Genomic DNA, 19,162 nt, shown 5'->3' with positions numbered 1-19,162 from the left:
CTCCTCTTCCTCTTTTTCCTCCCACACAGCCATACAGCCTCTTAATTTTCGCTCAGAATCCCTCGCCACCGAAACACCATGTCTCCTCCCCTCCGAGTCCCTCTCGAAGTCCTCGAACGAATCCTCTCTTTCGCCTTCACTCCGCTCTCCTCTCCTTCCTCCTCCTCTCCCATCTCCTCCAACGACCTCCTCGCTCCTCCCCTCCAGACCTCCCACCTCCTCCTCGTCTCTAAAGGAGTTCGTCAACTCGCTCTTCCCCTCTACTACTCCATCGTCTCCATCGTCCAAGGAGAAGATTGGAAGTCCTTCCTCGATCCCGAGAAAGGACTCCTCGTCGGAGAAGAGAACGAGAAGAGAGCTTCCTTCGTGAAGGAGCTCTGGGTCAACGTCTCCGAGGAAGCTAGCACCCCTGTAGACGTGCTCCATCTTCGGGATTCTCTCCAAGAGCAGGAACGACCGGATCGGATCCTCATCGAGCTTAGCCCAACCGCCCCCCTTCGCCTCAACCGTCTCCTCCTCTTCCTCTGCAGCTCAGAAAAGCACGCCGTGGCCGCCCGGCCGAGGAAACCAGATGTCAGAGATGTGTGGTGGGAAGTGGTGGATCTGCAGCTGTCAGACGAGTTCTGGGCGGAAGGGGGTGGCTTCGAGTTGGATGAGAGCGGCAAAGAAGTTTGGGGCAGAGAGTGGGAGGTCTTTCTCGCTGCAGGGATCCAGAGGCTCTATCGAGATACGGACCTGCCTAGTCCGGACGAGTTGGAGGAGCAGGTGTCGTCTGAACGAGAAGACGCGCTGGACCTGTTCGTCGATCCTGACCTTCCTCCTCGACGCGTCGAGATGACCTTGGACGCACTCGGGGAAAACCTATTCCTGCAACTGGACTGGCTCGAACTTCTCTCTACCTCGGATCTTCCCTTCGCCGTACTGCCTCCCACCGGACTGGACCTCGAAAAGGAGGAGGACGCGGGAACGGTCGCCGCCTCTTTTCGAGAAGACCTGGATCACCTCTCCTTCGCTCTGAAGCACTCGTTGATGTTCGAAGACTTCCCTCGATCATTCTGGGAGTTGATTGGAAACGAGGACGACATCGTCTGGGGAGAGGGATGGACGTGGAGAAGCGAAGAAGGGACGGTGGTTCGAGTGAAGGAGACGTTCGGACGGTCAGAGGTGAGTCCTTTCTTCTTTTTGACTTCCCGTCTTTCGTATCATAGCTCTGATACAAGCTGACTTGATTCCTACTTATAAATCAGGTCTGATTCTCTCGAAGGTCCGGTTCACCTTCCTTCCCTTCGCTCAGCACCTGTGAGTTTCCTCGATCTCGATCTCGACGCGTCGTCGTTTCGACCACCTCTGACCCTACTCGTCGCCTCTTGCGTTTCCAGATCCCGACTTCCTACTCGTCAACAATCCAAAACCGGAGAAATCGTCGATCCATCGTCGCCATCGTCGTGAGTTCACTTTCTCTCGATCCGTCTCGTTCACCGTCGACGCGTCTCAACTTCAAACGAACTGACCTTGCCCTCTGCCCTTCTTCCTCGTGCTCTCAGATCTTCAACGCACATCACTCGTCCCACCACCAGCTCCTAACCCTGCCTCTCGATTACGCTTCTATACACGTCTCGATCCATGCTCGTCGTGGGACTGAATCGAATCGGACGCGTTCGAAAGCACTCAGTCTTGCTCAATTTTCAACCTCGAGAAAGCTCTCCGATGAGAAGTCGACACCGCGTCATCGATATTCGTAGACTTAACGTCCAAGCTAGGAAGAGAAAAGCAGAAAGAAGAGCAGGGGAGGAAAACGAAAGGCGATCAGCGTTCTGTTCTTCTCGACTCTCTCTCTCTCAGTCGAAAAAGGCCGAGCCGTAAACTCACGCAAACTCATCGTTCCCCAATACAGCAGTCGAGATGCTCCCCGGGGTCGAGAATCTCTGGTTGTTGATTCGTTCGTCTGTGAGAAGGAAGGAAGAAGCAGAACGCGTCGACGAAACGTCAGTTCGGATCTCGAAGCAGTTTTGGGAAAGAGTTCGAGGAAAAACTCACGAATGGCGTTCCGAGATAGCGTATACGACCCTCGTTTGGGAGAGGACGGACGAGGTGTATCCGCGAGAGCGGGGAGACTGATGAAGCAAGAGAAAGCAAGAACGACAAAACGCCTCAAGACGCGTCAGTTTTCAGAGCTCATCTGGTCGTTGTCTCCTCCCTGTCCTAGACGATAGAAGACTCACCTGATAAGTTTCGAAAGGTAAGGAAGAAGGGATACGGGTTCAAACGAGCCTCCAGAGGTGTTTTGATCGGATCGGGAGCGACGAGGAGCGAAGAGGAGGAAGTTGAGGTAGGAGGAGCGAGTTCGAGGTTCGAGGAGTGTTTCGTAGGGGACGAGTGATGAGGGTTTGGTTCAATTGTCGAAAAGGTTGTGGCGGTTGACGAGGGAGATGGAGGGAGGGTCGAGGAGAACGAGACGCGTCGAGAGGGAGACCGAGAGGACTGGAGAGCAAAGAAAGGGAAAATCAAGTCAGAAAATAGTTTGAAATGAGCGAGGAAGGTTTGACTCACCTCAGATCTCGAGTTCCACAACAAAGACGTGTCTCCATCTCGCAAGCTTCTGACTCGCTCGTACTGCAGCCTCGACCTCTCCCTTCTCTTCCTCCGACTTCACCACCAGAACGACCGACTCATCCTGCATTCCATCAAGTTCAAAGACGTCTGAGTGGTCCCCTACGTCGTCGAGAAGGGGTTTGATATCGGGAAGGTTTAGAGATCTGTAGCGTAGAGAAGTGACATGAAGTCGAAGGACTCGCCGATGATCAGGGGAAGGGGAGGGAAGCCCTGCCAGATGATCGTAATTATTGAAGAACATGAAGGGGAACACTCCGACGATATCCAAGGACCGGATTCGAGTCCATCCAAGGAGCAACGAGTTCGACTGGCCATCCAGGTCCACCCAGCGAACACTTGTGAAAGGGCGTCCAGCGACCTGGTACGAGCATCGGTTTGGATTCAGTTTTGGGAAGAGGGAGGAGTAGAGGGGCGGAAGGCTTTCCGTCTTCGAGTAGTCCAAGCTGATTCCCAGATAGTCGAGAGGGATGGGACGCTCGTCGTCGAGTCGGGAGGAGGAGATCGAAATCGCCTTGGGGGCGGGGACGGAGGAGAATTCGAGGGTGAGGGTTTGGATCTGGGAGAGGGATAGATGCGAGTTGATTCGTGATGATATTTTTGATGAGTTCTGGTCGATGAAGATTGGAAAGTAAGTAAAGAAAGAGAGGGCGACGGAGAGGGAGAGGGGACTAGGACGAGCTCACCTTTGTTTTCCTCTCGATCCTCCTGCAGAACAACCTTTCCAACTGCTTCACCGACGTCACAACCACATCTCTGTACAGCTCCGGAGCGGTAGCCGTGAGGAAGTCGTATGAGACTCGGCCCAGGACGGCGAGAGTTGAAGGATCTGCTTCCTTGAAGACGAGGAGGAGCACATCCCAAGGCAGTCGACGACGAGGAGGAGAGGTCTGGAGGGATAGAGAAGAGAGTCAGCGACGTTCGATGTAGACCTATAGATTAGGGCTCACCTCTGCCATGTCTGTAACAGGGAGAAGGAACGGTTGAAGGAGAGAGCGAGGACGACGAACAGCTGAGGGAGGAGAAGGAAGGTGAGCTCGCTGGTCCTTTTCTCGTTCCCTTTTCTGGTCCAGCTAGCAGATCAACTCACAGAGGAAAAGCCGATGATCTCTCGAGTCTACGGAGTCGTTCGGGTTGGAAGTGAGAAGTTGAAGAGAGAGCGTTTGTCGGCGTTGAGAGGAAGGAAGCGAGCTCGTCGAAACACTCGACTTTCGTCGAGCTCCCTTCATTGCCGCAAACGACGACCCAGAGGCTCAAACGAACCTCTTCAGAACAGTTCTCAACTGTTGAGACGTACAAGGTCTTCCTCACTCGACTCTAGATCCGAGAAAACTTCCTCAAATCTCATCGAAACGACGCCCAACTCTCTCTTCTCCAAAACTCGTCGAGCTCAACCTCCCTCCCTTCCTCCTCTCCTTCTCTCCTCCATCTCCGCTGCGATGCCCTCTCTCCCGACCTCCTCACCTCCAACGTCCTCCTCCATCTCTCCCTTCTTGACGCTCCCAACGCTCCTCCTCCTTCTCTCCTCGCCTTCCTCCCCTCCTCCAACGGTCCCTCTTCTCTCCGCCCTCGTTCACCTCCTCGCTTCCCACCCTCCTTCAACGCCTCTCCCAGAAGCAGCTCCAACGCTCCATCAAGCTCGTATGGCTCTCGCTACTCTTCTCACGACGGAAGGAAGGCTGGTAGAGGCTGAGTCAGAGTGGACGGGGATGGAGTTGGCGGCGAGACCTACGAAGAAGGGAGGGAAGAAGGAGAGGGCTGAAGGGGAGGTTGAGACGACGACTGCAGACGATGGAGAGAGGGAGGTCGAGATCAGGAGAAAGTCAGAGTGGCAGGAGAGTGTGATGGGACTGGTTGGGTGTTTGGAGAGGTTGGGGAGGGGTGGGAGAGCGAAGCAGTGGAGGAGGAAGCTGGAGGATGAGGACAGGACCGTCGCTGCTGTTTCGTTCCAGGCGAAGTAGTAGGATCGTGATCACAAACAGGGCTTTGAAACTTATCAGAGGGTTCAACCCGTGAGATCTTGATCTCTTTTGAAGCGTTATAGTTCTCTCTATCAATAGAACACGAGCTCACAAAGTCGACGCGTCCGTTTCTTGCCTTGCTCTCTCTTTTGTCCCTCCAGACGTTTCTACCCCGAAACCGTATCGTCGATCTCTCTTCGGAACTGGTATCAAGCTCGACGGCTTTCTCTCGAAAAACCTACCTGGCGGGTGTGGGTTCAGCTGAACTCGTTCGTCCTCCCCGTCTCTCCTCCTCTTCTCTTTCAGAACGGCCTCCTTCTCCTGCCTCGGATCACTGACTTGTTCTCTCCTCCTCGCTCAATCAGTACATACTTTGATCTCAGGACCTCCTCAAGGCTATACCCCTCACCTTTGAACAACTTCTCGCACCGAGATGTCGAAGCCGCGACGCGTCGTTCCACTCTCTTCCTCTTCGAGCTCGATCGGCCCATTTCTAGCTTTTTCTATCTTTCCCCTACACTCGATACATTCTCTCGATGTCTAACGGTCTTACTCTGCTCCTCGCTTGATATAGATAGCACATCTATCTTCTGCCTTTCCTCGCGTCGCGTCGTGTAGTTTTTTGATCACTGGATTCCCTCGCTCTCTTCCAAACCGAAACCGCAACCGACCAACCAACAAGCCGCAAGAAGTCCATGAAACATCGATACCACCGCCCTTTCCCTCCTCCCTACACAAGAGACGTACCCCGAGAAACGAAACCGAAACGGTGGTACAAGACGGAGGAACAGCAAACCGAGCCTTGAACGAATTGAACGGGCGAAAAGAGGGAGGTCAAAGCGTGTATAGAAATAACCGTGGGTCGTAAAGAAGAACCGAAGCCGAAAAGTGGGAGGCGAGAACAAGAGAGATGGAAGGGAGTTCGTGAAGGACGTTAAAGAAGGGAAGAAACAAGAGACCGGGGAAGAGAGAGAGGGAGAGCAAAAAGGATACAACGCAAAACGAAGGCACGTTAAGAGGAAGGTACAAAAGAAGAGGAGAAGTGAACAAGAACAAAACGAGTCCGTCCCAAAGAAAGAGGTCCCCCGAGCAAAACAGAACTAATGAAAAGAGGGAAAAAACGAAGTGCTCGCCTAGCTCGAACCGTCTTCCCTTCACATCACCACGCATCCACACCCTCCACTCCCACCATGCTCTCCCTCCCTAGCACCACCCCCGCCGGCTCTCCTAGCAGCTTCGTTCCCCGTCGCACTCGCGCTCGCATTGCTGTTGGTGTTTCGTCCGACGGTCGTCGAACCCAACCCCACGGCGCGTTGGATCCTCGACGACGCGCGGGTGTGTAGAGGTGGGCGGGGCTGTTCGTCTGAGGTGGAGAGTTTGGGTTCTATTAGAGGGAAAGAGAAGGGCAGAGGGAAGGGGGGTGAGCCAGGGAGGGGAAAGAGGGGAGGTGAGCAGGAAAGGGAAGGAGGAACGAACCGTCGACTCCTCCGGAAAGAGGGAACGTCCGTACGGAGAGATGAACGATGGTGGTTCGATTGGAGGGGAGAGGGAGGATTCCGTTGGCTATTTTTCGCGTCGGAACAAACAAAAACAACAACAAAAAAGAACAGAAAACGAACGAACGAACGAACGAACGGTCAGCTCGAGCTCTCTCTCCCTGAGTCCTCCCCTTCCGCTCAGCTCGTTCGAAACTCACAAAGCAGCGTCGAATCATCATCGAGCATCCTCCCCCTGTACAAGATCCGGAAGTAGGCTGGGGAGGGAGGTTGGGCTGGTTCGGTTGTCCATTCTGGTAGAAACGAACGAGAAGAGGTCAGCTCGGTCTGTCTCAGGGCTGAACGAACGAACGAGAGCTGAGGGAGAAGGAAGGGAGAGGGTAGACGAACCAGATGGCCAACCGTGGTAGATGTGCTCCCTGAAGAGGAACAGACGAATGAACGCAGAGGTTAGTGAGTGAGATCAAAACAAGGGGAAAACGAGAGGTTGCAGAGGTTCATGAGTTGGGAGGGAAGGGAGAAACGGGAGGATCGGATCGAATGAGCTCGCTCAACTCGTCTCCCTTCTTCCTCCTTTGCTCGTTCGCTCGTCCAAAGCAAATCTGCTTTGCTGTCCTAATCTCCCCGACTCTCGACTATGTATGCAACTACAGTCTTCTCCCAAACCCGAGCAGCACCGAAGGAAAGACTCTAGCACCTGCTTGACCCTCCATCGTCTTCCCGTATCTTCCCTCCCTCCCTGCCCTGTCCCTCCCTTCCCCATCATCATCGCTCCCTCTCTATAGACCTCCCACCCATCCCCTGTCCTTCCCTTTCCTCTTCTGCCTCCTCTCCCAAAGCGCATACAAGCATACATGCGCTTTTCCTTCTCTCCTCCCTCCCTCGTCCCGGTTCCCTCCCTCCCTCCCTCCCTCTCGGTTCGATCCAATCGATTCGATCGTACTCACTTTACCCTGAAAATCGTCGTCTCGCCTTGAAACTTGAACGTTTTCCTCTGTCCTGAAATGACCAACACGGTGACGGCTACCATCTGGAGGAGGTCTTCAGCTGCTGAAGGAGGAGGAGGAGGGTTCTCGAGCTGCGATGAGTCGCCAAGGAGGAGGAGGGAGGTGAGCTGGGTCTCTGTTCGTTCGATGAAGAGGATGAGAAACGTACGGGTGTTGGTGCTGAAGTTTCTAGAGGAGAAGAAGACAGCGTGGGTAAAGGTGGGTACGAGATCGAAACCGAGTCGGTCATGGTTGAAGTCGTAGAAACGGGATCGTCGAGGAGGGAAGGGGAGGTTGAGGTTGCTATCGATGAAGTTGGGTTGGGTCCTATCGGTGCTGAAGACATAAGTAGATCTTCTTTCCTGATGGTCTCGTTGGATGGGATGAATCTGCTGTTAGGGTGGAGGGTTATGTTCGATGGGAATTCCTAATCGGCGAGCGAAAGCGATGATTGAGTGAAGGAAGGAAGGGAGAGAGAGAGAGAGAGAGAGTCGAAGGTGGAGGTCAACTCACTCAACCTGTCCCTCTTTCCTTCGAATCGCTTGAATTCCATTCTGAATCTTGAAATCTCCTTGCATCTCGGAAGACCCGAAAACACCTTTCTCCTTCCAAGACCATCGAGATCGAGATCTTCTTTCAATTTTCGGCGCATCAGCAAGAGCAAACCGAATCCCAAGAAAGATATCAGACGCGGCCGACGATCTCTTCTTTGCCTCTTCCTGTTTTGTTTAGTTATCTCCTGGATCGAAACAAGATCGAATGCAGGGAAGGGCGCACAGGAGTAGTATACAATTTTATAGAAGGAGGTGAGAACTGAACAGAAGAAGCTTCTTTTTTGTTCCGAAACGGCCTTCCGACCCACCCGAGCGATCGCGATGGTCGAGCCTTTCCTTTTTTTTCCCTTGGGAGGGAGTCGGACGCACTGTTTTCGCAGTTGTTTTTCGCAGTGCTGATTGATGGCTCTCTTGGGAGCAAGAGGGTACAGAGATCGTCATTGAATTCTTCGGTGAAGAAGATCGGGTTGGTCTAATAGACTGGATAATCGAGAGGACGTCGAGATCTAGGAGGGACCGAGAGGAGAGAGAAGGTCAGTAATCGAAGAGGGAAGAGGGGAGTGAAGAGAAGACGTACGACTTCTATAGATGTCTGGCCATGGCCATGAATGGTGAAAACGAGAGAGGGAGGTTTGGGGAGATTTAGAACCCTCCGTACTGGACCAACGCGTCCTTTGTGAGCTCGAAGGCGACGAACTGAGAGGAAAAGAAGGGAGGGAGAGGTTAGGAAAGGCGAGCTGGGGAGAGGAGAAAAGATGGAAGGAGGAGAACTGACTGTTGAGGCGGCAGCGGGGACAGCTCGGATCACTGGTTTGGAGGAAACGAGGGAGGGGATTGAGATCAGTTTGGGGTTCGACGCGTCTCGAGATCGAGAACGAGTGAGGAAGGGAGAGGGAACGAAGGGACGTACAAGTTGGAGAGAGGCCTCGGAAGAGTCCCTTCCTGTAAACATCGAAGATAAAGCAAACGAGGTGAGTTGTCTCGAACACCGATATCTCGAACTCGAACGAGCACTGAAACCGAAGATGGACAAAGCAGGAACGTACACTCCTCCCTCCTTAACGATATGCTTCAACTCCCTAACGATATACCCCCTCTCCGGAGGAGTAGCCGAAAGCTGAACGTTCGACTTCACGATATCTACATCCCACCCGCCCATCAACAACAACAACAAAAAAAGCGTCGAAAACAGAAAGTCAGCGTCGCTCCCTCAACGCGAAGTGAAAAAAGAAGTTCGACGACGACGACTCACCCAACGGATAACTAGCCAACCAATAACTCACCCCACCCGTCGCTCCACTGAGCATCAACGTCCAAACGGGGAGCTGCTGGCCCTCGCCGGGACGATAGACGGACTGGAAGTGTCGTTTCGAGAACTCGTAACCGGCGTAGAAGGCTCCGTAGGCGGGGATTTCACGAATGAAGGTGACCTGCAAAAACGAACGAGCGAACGAATGAACGAAGAAGAAAAGAAAGGAAGAGTGAGAAAAGGGAGGGAGGGAGGAGGAGGGGAGAGAGACGTACCCAGAACCCTCTCATGATCCCTCGTTTGAAACCGTGGTGGGTCCACATCTCGGAAACGACCTTGGAGAGTTTCTTATCCGAAGCGGCTCCGTATTGACCTTGCATTCGGATCTAAAGGGGAAAACGAGGGAAAAGGTCAGCCCGACGCGTCGGTTCGCTTCCAACCCTTCGAGCTCGGCACTCGAGGCGATGAGACCCTTTTTCGAGACTCGGAGACTGAGAGGAGTGGACGTACCTTGAACATCTCAACTGTTCAAGCCAAACAGCAGTCCCAAAAGTCAGCTCTCGGCCTTTCGAACGCAACTCCAAAAGAAGAGATGAACGAAAACTCACCAGGCGAAGCCAACAAAGCATTCACCCCTCCAGCCATCCCTCCCGCCAACGACACCTGCGCGATGCTCAAATCAGGGTAGGGTGAAACGATCCGTTTGGCTACTGAGAACGCGGTGAAGAGGAGAGAGTTGACGGCTGCTACTCCGAGTAACGGGGAGGCCATGCCTTTTTTCGAACATCACCAGAAGAAAAAGACGAAGGAAACGAAGCAAGGTCAGTGTGAGCTTGCTAATCGGAGGTGAGAGCTCGAACTCGAAGTCGAACGGAAGGGAGAGCGAGGAAACGGAAACTAAGGGAGAGGGCAGACGGAAACCGTCGAGCTCACCTTTGTAAAGAGCCAAAAACCCCTCCTTCCTAACCGTCGAAGTAGCTACATCCCAAGGACCTTTGAACTGTCCCTTCGGAGCTGTTTGAGCTCGAGTCTTGATGGTGTCTCTGTCGAGCGAGCAAAGTGAACCGAGGGAAGGGAGGTCAGCTCGAAGGAAGGGAAGGAAAGGGAGGAGGAGGTGAGCTCGCTCTTGTTTCTAGGGCTCGAGGAACGGAGTTTTTCGAGCGATCGAGCGAGAATAGTAGAATACTAAAGCGAAGAGCTTTCCATTCGAAGAATTCACCGAGTTGGTAAGTGTTCTACGTTCGAGTGAGAGACAGGAGAATCTCTCACGGACGTCGAAGCTCAACCTCCTTCCCTTCCCTTCCCTCCTCACCCCACCACCATCTCCCCCTTGCTCCCCTTCCGTCCCCTCAATCTCCAACCCCTACTACTCTTCCGACTTGAAAGGAAAGAGATTCCTTTCAGACTCACAAAGGTTGTCCGATCAGAACCTGAAACGCACCCGCACTCGATCCACTCAGCAGGTTCAGTGCCAGATCGCTCTGGTTCCCTCGTACTACTCCTGTAACGGCTGCTACCGGTGGTGGTGGTGGTTGGGGGAGGTGAGGCGTTAAGGGGGAGGAGACGGAGGCCATGATTGAGCGTCGAAGGAAGGAAGTGGGTGGGTTTGGGTGTTGGGTGTTGAAGGGAGAGGGAGAGAGAGAGGTGAGATTGCGAGAGGGCTGAGAGAGAGAGAGGAGAGGAGAGCACGCGATCGACTTGATCTTGACGTTTTATATTTTGTTGGTGAGAAGAGGGTAGCCCATGAATGATAGGAAAAAAAAAGAGGGAGTCAGAAAGGTAAGAAGGAAAAGATTGAGAGAGAGAGAGGTCGTTATTCGTTATAGATAGGAAACCAAATGGAGAAGGAGAGGGAGGGCGGTGACTCGAGCGATGAGACGAGAAAAGAAACAGACAAGAGAGACAGATATGCAAGAGAGAAAGGATGGGCGAGGGATGGGTTCTAGGATCCAATAGGTCCAGCAACAGCTTCAAAATCTTCCTTCGTGAGGATCACGGCCCCTGATCCGAGCCAAAAGCGAAAACAAAGAGAAGGTCAGTTCGACTCGACTCGACTCGACTCGACGGAAACCGAAGAAGGAGAACGAACAGTGTTGAATCGTCTGTCTGTGAATCGGAGAGATGGTGTAGTCGTCCCATCCTTCTGGATTTTTGGATTCGGTGACTGCGAAAGCGAAAGGGAAAGGGGACGCGATCAGTGAGAGGAAGAGAAAGTTAAAGGGACGCGTCGGAGGGAGGGAGCTCACTTCGTTTGATCAAAGCCGTCTTGAACCTCCCTCTAGGGCCGGCGCATCCAGCCCATCGGGAGATCTGACGAGCGTCGTCTTCGGTTCGTCGGCCGAGGAAGAAGCGGAAGTACCACTGCGAGACGAGAGGAGGAGAGAACAAGAGGGAGAAGGAGAGGGAGGGACGCGTCAGATTCGATTGTGTTTGTCGGAGAGGAGAGAGGAGGTCGTCGAGAGTGGCGACGGAGACTCAGTGCGGTCGTATCGTACGCGCTTCGTCTTTCTCGGAGGTTTGGAAAGTGTTAGGACGCGTTCAACTCACCTGGCACCAACCCCTCGGATCCTGAGCTCTGATCCACCCCTGCTTCTCCCAGTCCTCGATGCTCTGCGAAGCCTTGATCTTGTACCTGTTGATGTGAGGGAGGTAGTCTTGAGAAGTGAGGTAGGTGTCGTCTGATTTGATGGGACGGGGGCGTAGAAGGAAGGAAGAAAGGAGAGGGAAGTGAGCGAAGCGTTCGAGAGGAGGAGAGGAGAGATGGACTGACCATCGATATCAGGGGATCGATACCACTCGGCTGGGAACTCTGTGAAGTCTTCGGGGACGTCTTGATCGAGGATGGAAGAGTAGAAGCTCCTGTGAAACGGGGAACGAGGTGGCGGAAAAGAGGAAGGGAAAAAGGGAAAGGTGAGCCCTGTTCGTTCGTTCGTTCGTGGGCTCTCCAAGCCATCCCTCCTCCTCCTCCTCCTCCCTTTCTCCACTCATTCCAACCCCATCGATCCAATCTCAACTCACCTCCAATACATCCCTCCAAACGACCCAAACCTCATCAACTCCTCCGGGCTCAAGTTCGGCGTGAACCCCTCGTACCCTTCCTCGAACTTCCAGTATCCTCTCTCCTGCCCTTCCTCCAGCACCCACGTCGGTCGCTCAGCCGTAAGAGTAGGGACTTCCAAAGGAGGAGGAGGAGGAGCTGGTAGTTTCCTGAGCTTCCTAGGCTCTCGGATCTCGTTCCCGTTCCCGTTGTTGTGCAACGAAGGAGGAGGGGAGAAGGATCGAGAGTCCCTGTCAGTGTTCGATCGAGAGTTGAGGGTGGACGAGGAGGTGGTAGAGAGTTGAGAACCGGATCGATGGTCGTTACGGTGGTGGTGGTGGTGTCGAGAAGAGGATCTGGATCCGGAGGCGTGAGAGAGTTGACGAGCAGAGACGTCCTTGCTGTTGTCGGCGTAGGAAGGTCGAGGAGCGAGCGAGATTCGACTCGATTTCCTGGAGGCTTCGAGAGGAGCGGCTGGAGGAGCTCGTTTCTTGGGAGCTGGTTTGGGTGGAGGAGGGGGTGGGGTGGTCTAGAAACGTGCAAGGAAAGAAGAGCGAGAAAGAGTCAAGAAAGAGTCGCAGGAGGGGAGAGGAGGGGAGGGAAGGGATGGGGAGGTTGAGCTCACTCGTTTGATTCCTAGCTTCTCCATCATCGCTCTGTTGGCTGCGATGTTCGCTAGTCGTTGAGCTTCGTAATCCGACATAGCTACGATCGATTTGTGAGAATCTGAAGAAGACGAGCGAGTGAGAGTTGGGAGGGAAAGGAGAAGAGAAGAGGGGGCGAAATGAGGGTGAGGCGAGCTCATTTTGAGTCCTCCTCCTTCCCTGCTCCTCTCTACGTGCGACCTGATATTTCCATATATTTCCCGATATCTTATCTAATCCCTGTTTGATTCTCGCGTGCAGCAGCTTTCAGAAATTCTTCTTCCTTCCCAAAAAGTACCGACTCGAACTTCAACCTCCTCGAGCTCAACCGGCCCTCCTTCCCTCCACCAACCACAACGACCTCCCAACATCTACACCTTGTTCATCTCCTTCTCAACCCATCTTTCTCGATGCCTCCGTTAACCCTCCAATCTTCAGTCCTCCTCTCCTCAGGTCAGCTCTCTCTCTCTCTCTCTCTCTCTCCCTCTCTCTTCTCTCTCCAAAACCAAACCTCAACGTCAAGCTCACCTCAGCCCTCCCTCCTCCCTCTCCTCCTCCTCCTCAGGCCACACCCTCCCCCTCCTCGGCTTTGGAGTCTACCAGAATCGAACAGAATGCTACTCCGCTTGTCTAGCAGCACTTAAAACGGGTTATCGGTTCGTTCTTCTCCTTCGTTTCATTTACAAGCCTCAACCATTTAGCATCGAGCTCACGTTTTCCCCTCCTTCTTCGTTTGATCGTCCGCACACAGACACATCGACTGCGCACAAATCTACCTGAACGAAGCCGAGGTGGGGAGAGCTGTGAGGGATTCAGGGATCAGGAGGGAGGAGATTTTCGTTAGTGAGTGAGCCGAAATCGAACCAGGAGGCGGAAGGATGCGAGCTCACCGAAGGGACGGTTCCGTTTCGTTTCGGTTCGTTATTACTTAGCGTCCAAGATCGTTTCGAAGAACCACGGGTACGAATCTACGTTGAAGGGAGTGGAGGAATCGTTGGAGAGGATGGGGTTGGGTGAGTTGGTCCTTTTTGGTCTCCTTCAGCCTTTGGGTGAGGGAGGAGAGCTGATCGGTCGTCTCTCGACCCTCGTTTTTCCGTTGCCTTTTTTGGGCAGATTACATCGATTTGTTTCTGATTCACGACCCCGTAAGTTCTAGAGGAAACGTGCGATCCGTGGTCCTGTAGGCAGGAGGGCTGATCCTGTCGCGTTTTGTGGAATGCAGCTCTCTGGATCAAGGAAACGGATCGAGACGTATCGAGCTTTGGTCGAGAAGGTTCAGGAGGGGAAGCTGAGGAGTATTGGGGTTAGTAATTTGTGAGTCTGGGAATGCCTACTGAAGTCGTTCGGAGTCGGGTCAGGAAGGTGAAGAGGACAAGAGTGCGACGTCGTTCTCGTTCTCGTCTCGTCTCGACCTCACTCCCATCTTTCGAACAACGTGCTGACTCTCTCTTCCCCACCCCACCCCCCAAACAGCGGTGTTAAACATCTTCAAGAACTTCTCGCTCAACATTTTCCGATTCCACCAGCAGTTAACCAGATTGAAGTTCGTCCCGTTCCGTCTCGCTAGCCCTCCTTCGTCCGACGCGACTCTCTGTTCCAAACTAACTCGTCCCACCCTTTCCCGTCAGATCCACCCCTTCTGTCAACTTGTCGATATAACAACCTACTGCCGAGAAAACAACATTGTCATCCAAGCTTACTGGTTTGTTTTGTCTTCCTTTCCTTTTCTCCTCCTCCTTCCTCTCTTTAATCCTCCCTAACACCCTTTCTTCCGCCTCAGTCCCCTCACTCGCTCCCTCCACTTCACCCACCCCCTCCTCCAACGCCTCTCCCACCACTCCCGCAGCACCCCCTCCGTCACGCCCGCTCAGATCCTCCTCCGGTGGTCGCTCCAAAAAGGGTTCGTCCCTTTACCGAAATCAACCTCCCCTTCTCGGATCGCAGAGAACGCGGATCTGTACGGGTGGGAGTTGAGCGAGGAGGAGATGACGGAGTTGGATGGGTTGGATGAGAGTCAGGTGGAGAGGATGATTCCTGTTGAGGTGGGGAAGAAGAAGGGGGAGAAGAAGGCCGGAGGGGAGAAGTGGAAGAGAGGAGGGTCGGTTAGTTGGGGAGGGAGCGTGGTCGATTGGAGGGAGGGGGATGGGCTTTGAGACGGTTAGGGAGCTGGTTAGCAGATTCTTTTGACTTGATTTTTGACAGTCAGTCGGGGATCTCGGAAGGGCGATTCAAAGTTTGAAGCTCGACGCGTCGGGATCGATCTTTGCTTTTGCTTTCGTTCCCGCTCTTCGTTGATATGGAGACTCAAAAAAACCATGACTTCGTTACTACAACTGAACGGAGAAACCCTAGCTATACATAAATACATAAGAGAGGGAAACCTAGAGAGACGAAGCGCAAATTCAAACGAGCGAAAAAAAAAGAAACGAGACGAAAACCCAAGCACTCACCACTCCCCGGCAGCTTCCATCCTCCTCATCTTCATGGGTTTCAACGGAGTCTTCATCTGCTGAGCGAGAGTAGGGGACCATCCAGAGGCTCGAAGGCGAGTGAGTTTCTGAGAGGGGAAGGAAGAACGAACGGAACGACGCGTCGAAACGAAACGAAGGACGAGGAAAGAAAAAAGTCAGCTCGAGGCTTCTCCGCCAAAGCCGTCGACTCCTGATTGGATCTCTCGACGACTCAGCAAGGAGGAGAACGAAAAGCGAGAAACTTAACTCACCTCGGGAATCCTCCTCTGCCTCTCCAAAACCCTCACCTCCCTCCCACCCTCCTTCACCCAACCCCACTCCTCCCCAACCCCCTTCCTCTCATCAACCCTACCCTCCTCCCACCTCTCCCTCCTCCTCTCAATCCCACCCCAAACCCGCCTAAGCTTTCCCCTCTCCTCCAACCTCGCTCCCACCCCCGTGGCACTCAACAAATCCCACAAAGCCTGCACATCCGAACCAGGGTTGCTGAGAACTTCCCTCGTGAGATGGTCGACGAACTTCTCCATGAATTGCTTCGGGAGGAGTCGTTCCGGTTCCGAAAGGAAGAGTTGAGCGATCAGAACGATCAAAGGATCCGTCCCCCGGCCCGTCGCGTGCAGGTTGATCCGTTGGTGGTAGTGATGCGAAGGGAACAGAGCGTCTCGATCGTTGAAACCCTCCTGACATTCCTTCTCGAGGTAGTGCTTCACCACCGAGCTGACCTCGTCGAGCACGAGGGGTCCTCCTTGCACCGTCACAACAAACTTCCTCTTCTTCCTCCCGTACTCTCCCAACCTCGTAGCGAGTTGATCCACGAACGTTTGGAAGATGTTGGCCCATCGATCCATCATCGAGAGGTTGGAGTAGATGGCTCGTTGGAAGAAGGCTTGAACGACGATCCTGATGGGTTCGGTTGAGTTGGAGTCGGACGCGTCGTCGTCGGACGCGAGGAGGGGTTGGAGGAAGAGAGGAAGGTCGAGGATGGAGGTAACGAGGGTGAAGGCTGCTAGGTGATGAGCTTGAGGGTGTGTGAGGGAGGCGGAGAGGAGGGAGGGTGTGTGGTGGAGGAGGAGAGAGGTGATTTGTTCGGAGAGGGTGTGAGGAACGGAGGGAGGGATGGTGTGGACGATCTTCTTTGACGAAGGCTGAGGTTGGGGAGACGAGTCGGCCAGGAGGAGAGAAGATGGAGTTTCAAGAGAAGTCGTTCGACGAGGTAGGAGGTCGGGGGTGGATAGATGGGTTGAGGGTTGAGTCTGGGAGGAAGGGCAACCGAAGAGGTGAGCTCCACTCGACGCGTCGAACGATTCAAGCTGAGAGACCAGCGACGAGACGCACCTTGGAAGCCTCAAGAGAGATGATCTTCGCCTCAAGTTCTCCGAGTCTCTTCGACTGCGAAGCTCGGACGCTCTCGAACTGGACGTTGAGGGCTTTCTGATGAAGAGCCAGAGCCGTCTTGATCTCTTCGTTGGCGACGTCCTGCGAGGAACGAAAGTGGCAAACGATCAGAAAAAGTTTGGTTGGAAAGGATAGTTGATATCGAGACATACCTTCATCTTCTTCTCGGTATCCCTCTTGATCTCCTCCTTCAAGCTAGCGAATCGCTCGTCGACGGACATCTCGAACGACTGCTGAAGGGACGACTGAAGGCGAAGCTTCTGCTCGACGTCTGACTTGAAGGATTCCAGTTGGCTTTCGAGTAGAGGTTGAGAAGGAGCCACCTATCGAAAGAGAAGAACACGTGTAGTCAGCGGAAGGTCTGAAGAAGGAGGCTCGGTGGATAAGACGAGGGAGATAAGGAGATCGTTTTCGAGCGCATTCACCCCCTCCGACTCTCATCCTTGTCCATCTTCAACCATCTAGAGAACCAGCTGCTACTAGAATCTCCTCCTCGGATATCTAGAGTGCAGGATCGCTGGAGAAGAAAGAATGAAGCTCACTTGGACGACGACAGTCTCCTCAACCCTCGCAACCTCGACCTTCTCCGCTCCTCCTCCTCCGCTCAACTCCTCTGGGTCCTTCCTCCCAGCGAGAACCCAAGACCCTTCCGACTCCGAGTCACTGGATGCTGCACTGGAATTATCCTCGACGAGATCTTCTTCGAAGTCGTTGGATGGTTTGGGGAAGAAGTGAGACAGGAGGGAGGATCGAGGAGGAGAGGGAGGAGAGGTGGCGAGACGGGAAACGTCGAGATTGTTCTGTTTCGAGCGAAGAGAAATAGTCAGGGAAACAATAGAGCGATGACGACATCGGGTAGAGCTTGACCTAACAGGAAGAGGGCTGGAGTGGCTAAAGAGAGAGAGGAGATGGAGGGAAGGGAGAGGGAAGCGAGGAGTCGAGGAGGTCAGCGAGCTTTACTCGTCGTTTGCGAGCCCCGGCATCGATGAAACACTCACAAATTGTTCTCGAGAAGATTTTGAGATGTATTAGAGGACATGGTGGAAGTTTCGAGTATTGGGGAGGAAGGAGATGGTGAGGGTTTGAGGGCAGAAGAGGAGAGGCTATCGAGATCAGCTCGACCCAACCGCAGCCGCCTTGATCCGTCGTCCCTCCTCTTCTTTCGAGAAGATTTTTTCAGTTTCAAGAGATCGGGATTTAGAGAGTGGAGTATATAGTCCGATCTGGGCGCAAATTTTGACCCAATGACGGCCTGGATGTTACAGAAATCTCGGCCTTGAAAGGGAGATTGAAATTAGAGCTCACCTGATCTCTCTCCCTCTCTCTCTCCCCCCCCCTCCTTCCCTCTTCTCTCTTTCTCCTCCAACCGCAACGATCAAGATGCAAGTTGAACTGTGAGTTCTCTATCTAGTCACATCTTCCCATCCTTGGAGCTCAACTCTGACTCGCCTTCGTCGTTCCCTGCTTAGATCTCGCCTCTCCCTCCCAACCCTCAAGGTCAGCAACTCCTTCCTTCCCTCCCCTCCATCTACTCTTCTCTGACTCTGACCCTTCCACCCTCTTGTCCCACAGAAACTTCACGCTCTCGCCGTCTTACGATCCGCTCAAGGGGGATCAGCTCATCAAGTTTCACTCGGAAGATCTGGTCTTGCGCGAGAGCTCGCATCGGCGGCGGAGGCCTCGTACGGAGTGCGTTCCCTCTTCGTTCGCGTTTCTCCACTTTCGATACTGCACCTTTTCGAACACTGACGTTTTTCTCTACCACGCTCCAGCTGAACCTCGATACCCAAGAAGAAGAAGACGGCTGGTTTCTCCTCAATCGCTCTCACCAACCAACTCCTCTCCACTCCCCTCCTCGATCACCATCTCATCGAGCTTCCTCCCTCCCTCTCCTCGCAACCACCTCAGACCTCAGCTCGGAGTGGTCTCCTCCTTCTTGGGTAACCAAATCTCGCTCGAACGTCTCGAAGTCGGCTTCATTCTCAAGCAACGTCGTCGATCGACTCGCCGACTGGAACCCTCCCTCTTGGGCTCCTCAGCTTTCTCTCTCTGCTCAGAAGAGGTCGGAAGTTGCACAGGACAGTCAGAGAGAGTCAGCCATTGAGATGGGTGATAGGAAGACTGATTGGGGATGGGAGACTCCGGTTTGGGCGAACACGGTCGACGCGAAGAGGGACGACGAGACAAAGGTACGTTCTTTCTTCGCGATGGGGCTTCTGGCATCGGTATGTGTCGTCTTCAAGATACGACACGAGATACCTACGTGCCAACATCGTACATTTCAAACGAGAACTGACTCTTCTCCCCTCTTTCTCGACGCGCGCTTCCCTTCAGGACCCTCACTTCCCTCCCTCCTTCGGCATCTCCGACGTCCTCCCTCACCCTCCTCCTCACCACGAGTCCACCTCCGGCCCAGCCGAACTCATCAAGGAATGGTCCGCTCCGTCGTGGGCTCCTCCCTCGGCTCAGATCGAACCTCCTCCTCCTCAAGTTCCCTCGGCGGCGAAGACGGTGGTCCCTGAAGTCAGCGAATGGACTGCTCCTACCTGGCTCAGGAAGGTCTCGATTGAAGGAAGGGAAAGGGAGTGGGACTTCAGTGCTGCTGGGTTGGCTGTTTGAGGAGGAGAGGGGTAGGAGGGGACGCGACGAGGGGAACGACGCGTTGACGTTGTATTTGTAGTAGACTTTCCGCTTTTAACGATTTCTCCTCTTGGATACGATGACTCTGCTTCTCAAATCGTATCTTCTCATTCTGAACA

General features: G+C 53.7%; 9 protein-coding genes across 9 annotated transcripts; 4 read left to right on the top strand and 5 right to left on the bottom strand.

Annotated features, from left to right (window-relative positions):
• Positions 1-61: 61 nt before the first annotated feature.
• BDY24DRAFT_441452 (uncharacterized protein) lies at positions 62-1,584 on the top strand. Its single transcript, XM_076644615.1, has 4 exons — positions 62-1,164; positions 1,248-1,299; positions 1,380-1,445; positions 1,545-1,584. The coding sequence occupies exons 1-2, from the start codon at positions 79-81 to the stop codon at positions 1,251-1,253; spliced, it is 1,092 nt and encodes a 363-aa protein (XP_076496832.1). The 5' UTR covers positions 62-78; the 3' UTR covers positions 1,254-1,299; positions 1,380-1,445; positions 1,545-1,584.
• A 496-nt stretch (positions 1,585-2,080) lies between these two features.
• BDY24DRAFT_389216 (uncharacterized protein) lies at positions 2,081-3,843 on the bottom strand. The gene is made up of 6 exons (XM_076640505.1): positions 3,701-3,843; positions 3,561-3,622; positions 3,297-3,500; positions 2,551-3,220; positions 2,223-2,481; positions 2,081-2,114 (listed from the first exon to the last, which is right to left on the bottom strand). The coding sequence occupies exons 1-4, from the start codon at positions 3,837-3,839 to the stop codon at positions 2,552-2,554; spliced, it is 1,074 nt and encodes a 357-aa protein (XP_076496831.1). The 5' UTR covers positions 3,840-3,843; the 3' UTR covers positions 2,081-2,114; positions 2,223-2,481; position 2,551.
• A 239-nt stretch (positions 3,844-4,082) lies between these two features.
• BDY24DRAFT_389214 (uncharacterized protein) lies at positions 4,083-4,732 on the top strand (the record flags this gene model as incomplete). Its single annotated transcript, XM_076640504.1, has 1 exon — positions 4,083-4,732. A coding segment is annotated over one exon (489 nt), but the record flags the coding sequence as incomplete, so codon positions are not given.
• Positions 4,733-5,252: 520 nt separating this feature from the next.
• On the bottom strand, positions 5,253-7,555 carry BDY24DRAFT_389209 (uncharacterized protein). Its single transcript, XM_076640503.1, has 6 exons — positions 7,223-7,555; positions 7,015-7,145; positions 6,458-6,486; positions 6,268-6,360; positions 6,048-6,134; positions 5,253-5,955 (listed from the first exon to the last, which is right to left on the bottom strand). Exons 1-6 carry the CDS (start codon positions 7,397-7,399, stop codon positions 5,726-5,728), a joined length of 747 nt encoding a protein of 248 aa, XP_076496829.1. The 5' UTR covers positions 7,400-7,555; the 3' UTR covers positions 5,253-5,725.
• Positions 7,556-8,232: 677 nt separating this feature from the next.
• Positions 8,233-10,614, bottom strand: BDY24DRAFT_60784 (mitochondrial carrier domain-containing protein). The gene is made up of 10 exons (XM_076645019.1): positions 10,267-10,614; positions 9,790-9,899; positions 9,465-9,629; positions 9,367-9,380; positions 9,132-9,242; positions 8,860-9,037; positions 8,654-8,747; positions 8,518-8,549; positions 8,383-8,414; positions 8,233-8,303 (listed from the first exon to the last, which is right to left on the bottom strand). The coding sequence occupies exons 1-10, from the start codon at positions 10,428-10,430 to the stop codon at positions 8,250-8,252; spliced, it is 954 nt and encodes a 317-aa protein (XP_076496828.1). The 5' UTR covers positions 10,431-10,614; the 3' UTR covers positions 8,233-8,249.
• A 184-nt stretch (positions 10,615-10,798) lies between these two features.
• BDY24DRAFT_415243 (uncharacterized protein) lies at positions 10,799-12,596 on the bottom strand (the record flags this gene model as incomplete). The annotated part of the gene is made up of 7 exons (XM_076643418.1): positions 10,799-10,857; positions 10,946-11,020; positions 11,103-11,217; positions 11,404-11,534; positions 11,627-11,715; positions 11,875-12,422; positions 12,519-12,596. 7 exons carry the CDS (start codon positions 12,594-12,596, stop codon positions 10,799-10,801), a joined length of 1,095 nt encoding a protein of 364 aa, XP_076496827.1.
• A 141-nt stretch (positions 12,597-12,737) lies between these two features.
• On the top strand, positions 12,738-14,893 carry BDY24DRAFT_389197 (aldo/keto reductase). The gene is made up of 9 exons (XM_076640502.1): positions 12,738-12,990; positions 13,103-13,193; positions 13,289-13,380; positions 13,470-13,550; positions 13,651-13,682; positions 13,760-13,851; positions 14,011-14,080; positions 14,166-14,239; positions 14,318-14,893. The coding sequence occupies exons 1-9, from the start codon at positions 12,948-12,950 to the stop codon at positions 14,688-14,690; spliced, it is 948 nt and encodes a 315-aa protein (XP_076496826.1). The 5' UTR covers positions 12,738-12,947; the 3' UTR covers positions 14,691-14,893.
• On the bottom strand, positions 14,894-17,479 carry BDY24DRAFT_441445 (uncharacterized protein). The gene is made up of 6 exons (XM_076644614.1): positions 17,402-17,479; positions 16,946-17,294; positions 16,556-16,726; positions 16,344-16,484; positions 15,260-16,261; positions 14,894-15,094 (listed from the first exon to the last, which is right to left on the bottom strand). The coding sequence occupies exons 1-6, from the start codon at positions 17,440-17,442 to the stop codon at positions 14,984-14,986; spliced, it is 1,815 nt and encodes a 604-aa protein (XP_076496825.1). The 5' UTR covers positions 17,443-17,479; the 3' UTR covers positions 14,894-14,983.
• Positions 17,480-17,731: 252 nt separating this feature from the next.
• BDY24DRAFT_389192 (uncharacterized protein) lies at positions 17,732-19,139 on the top strand. Its single transcript, XM_076640501.1, has 5 exons — positions 17,732-17,797; positions 17,873-17,900; positions 17,976-18,092; positions 18,176-18,592; positions 18,738-19,139. Exons 1-5 carry the CDS (start codon positions 17,784-17,786, stop codon positions 19,020-19,022), a joined length of 861 nt encoding a protein of 286 aa, XP_076496824.1. The 5' UTR covers positions 17,732-17,783; the 3' UTR covers positions 19,023-19,139.
• Positions 19,140-19,162: the final 23 nt, after the last annotated feature.

Source organism: Mrakia frigida, assembly GCF_051309035.1.
Source record: "Mrakia frigida strain ATCC 22029 unplaced genomic scaffold BDY24scaffold_15, whole genome shotgun sequence".
In the NCBI taxonomy this organism is placed as follows: Eukaryota; Fungi; Basidiomycota; class Tremellomycetes; order Cystofilobasidiales; family Mrakiaceae; genus Mrakia; species Mrakia frigida.
This window is presented reverse-complemented; position numbering and strand designations above follow the sequence as displayed.